Source organism: Temnothorax curvispinosus, unplaced genomic scaffold (assembly GCF_003070985.1).
Source record: "Temnothorax curvispinosus isolate PA1 unplaced genomic scaffold, ASM307098v1 QBEX01007113.1, whole genome shotgun sequence".
In the NCBI taxonomy this organism is placed as follows: domain Eukaryota; kingdom Metazoa; phylum Arthropoda; class Insecta; order Hymenoptera; family Formicidae; genus Temnothorax; species Temnothorax curvispinosus.
Genome location: NW_020216893.1, coordinates 1 through 1,698, shown reverse-complemented (window position 1 = coordinate 1,698; position 1,698 = coordinate 1). Strand labels below are relative to the sequence as shown.

Below are 1,698 nucleotides of genomic sequence, written 5' to 3'. Positions count from 1 at the left end.
AATTTTGAGGATGATTTGACTGAATTCGGTAATTTAGCCACGCACCATTCGAAAGCTTACATTTCTCTGTAAATTTTAAGAATTTTTTGAAAATTTTTAGATCAAATATGAAATGGGCAGCATGGGGGTAACGTTGAGAAAGAATGACCCATATATATTATATATAATATATATATATAATATATATAATATTTTTTTAACTGGTGCCAATTCCCCCATTATGCTCTAAACATTACATATAAGAATTGCTTGTAATCTTTAATTACAATTTTTTTATCTGTAAAAGTATACCTGTAATATCGACAAGCTTTCAACATATTCTCTTGGCAAAATGTGATTGACCGCTGCTAAGCCTTGTCCAAGCTTTATATATATTCCACCGTTCTGTAAGCATCCCTGAACGATTCGATCGGCGGACCTTCGATGAATTTCTGATTCTGTATAACCTATTACAGGGGCAATCAAATAATCCATAGATATCGTTATACCGATCCTCATTGATCTTGTAAATCTAATCAAACTTCCTACAACGCTCTTTACATTTCTTTTTCTTCTTGAAGGCAAAAGAGAATAACTAACGCCTAATAATGCCACTCCTGCAACAATTCACAAAATTATTTACAATAATAATCATTTATCCTTTTTTTATTGTTAATGGTTAATTAATATTTACGGAAATATAAGAAATAAATAAGATAAAATAAAATAAAATAAAATATACGGGAAAATTGTTCCACGTCAAGTAGACAAGTATCTGGGTAAAATTTATTGATTCGAAATAAGACGTTTAAGGGCTCAAAATTTTCGTTTTTATGTACCTATTTTAAAGGCTGTTTTACACTTACGTAAACGTGGTCGTAAGTAGTTGTAAGAGTGTTGTACGGCGTGGTTGTAAAGCGGTACTGCGGTTGTAAAACGTGTTGTGGAAGATGTTTGAACTTCATCTTTCACGACTACGCCAGATGTGAACGTAAGAGCCAACCAATCAGATTGCTAAACCGTCCACATTTGAAATACACATTGCACTCTGATTGGTTGCTTTAATCAAGTTTACAACGTATCGTTACTCTATTGTAGATTGATCCGTTGTACAAGATTCACGACTACTACTACTCCTACACTCCTACTCCTACAACCCTACGTTTACGCAATTGTAGACCGGGCTTAAGAGTTTAAGTGTAGTTTAAGAAAAAAACGTGGGTTTTTGAAACATTCAAAATAATTGCTCCAATATGGTGGCTGGAGTAGATGAAAAACTTACGTCTGTGAAGTTGGTTTCCCTTTTTCAAAATTCGAAAAAATTCATTGGAGTTCTGAATGCCCCAGCAAGAGTTCTAGAGTTCTCTATTGATTTTAGAAAAAGTTCCGTCATTTAAAGTGACGAAAACGCCATTTTAAAAATGGGGGGCTAACTTCACAACGCCCCTATTTTCGAAAAAATAAACTTTTTATGGTAGTTCCGGAAAGATTTCGACGAGTTCTTAGAGTTCCCTATAGGTTTTAGTAAGAGTTCCGTTCAAATAACCCCAAAAATCTATGATAAAGTGAAAAAAAAATTTTCCCATTAAAAAAAATCAATTTTTTATGGAAGATTTAGAAAGATTTCTGAATCTTTCTGAATCAAAAAATTTTGATCAGATACTTTTGTTCCATTTGACGTGGAACGTTCCATACACACACACACCCACACGCACGCAC

At 33.5% G+C, this 1,698-nt stretch overlaps 1 protein-coding gene across 1 annotated transcript; it reads right to left on the bottom strand.

The window, feature by feature from the left end:
• LOC112456734 (uncharacterized aarF domain-containing protein kinase 5-like) lies at positions 1-600 on the bottom strand. The gene is made up of 2 exons (XM_025019463.1): positions 292-600; positions 1-66 (listed from the first exon to the last, which is right to left on the bottom strand). Exons 1-2 carry the CDS (start codon positions 496-498, stop codon positions 34-36), a joined length of 240 nt encoding a protein of 79 aa, XP_024875231.1. The 5' UTR covers positions 499-600; the 3' UTR covers positions 1-33.
• Between the last annotated feature and the right edge of the window lie 1,098 nt (positions 601-1,698).

What these genes read in the sequence shown, in the direction of transcription:
- LOC112456734 (XM_025019463.1), bottom strand. Translation starts at nt 498, where the DNA reads ATGAGGATCGGTATAACGATATCTATGGATTATTTGATTGCCCCTGTA. An exon ending in AAAGCTTGTCGATATTACAG is followed by an intron (nt 67 to 291) that starts GTATACTTTTAC and finishes TAAAATTTACAG; the next exon opens with AGAAATGTAAGCTTTCGAAT.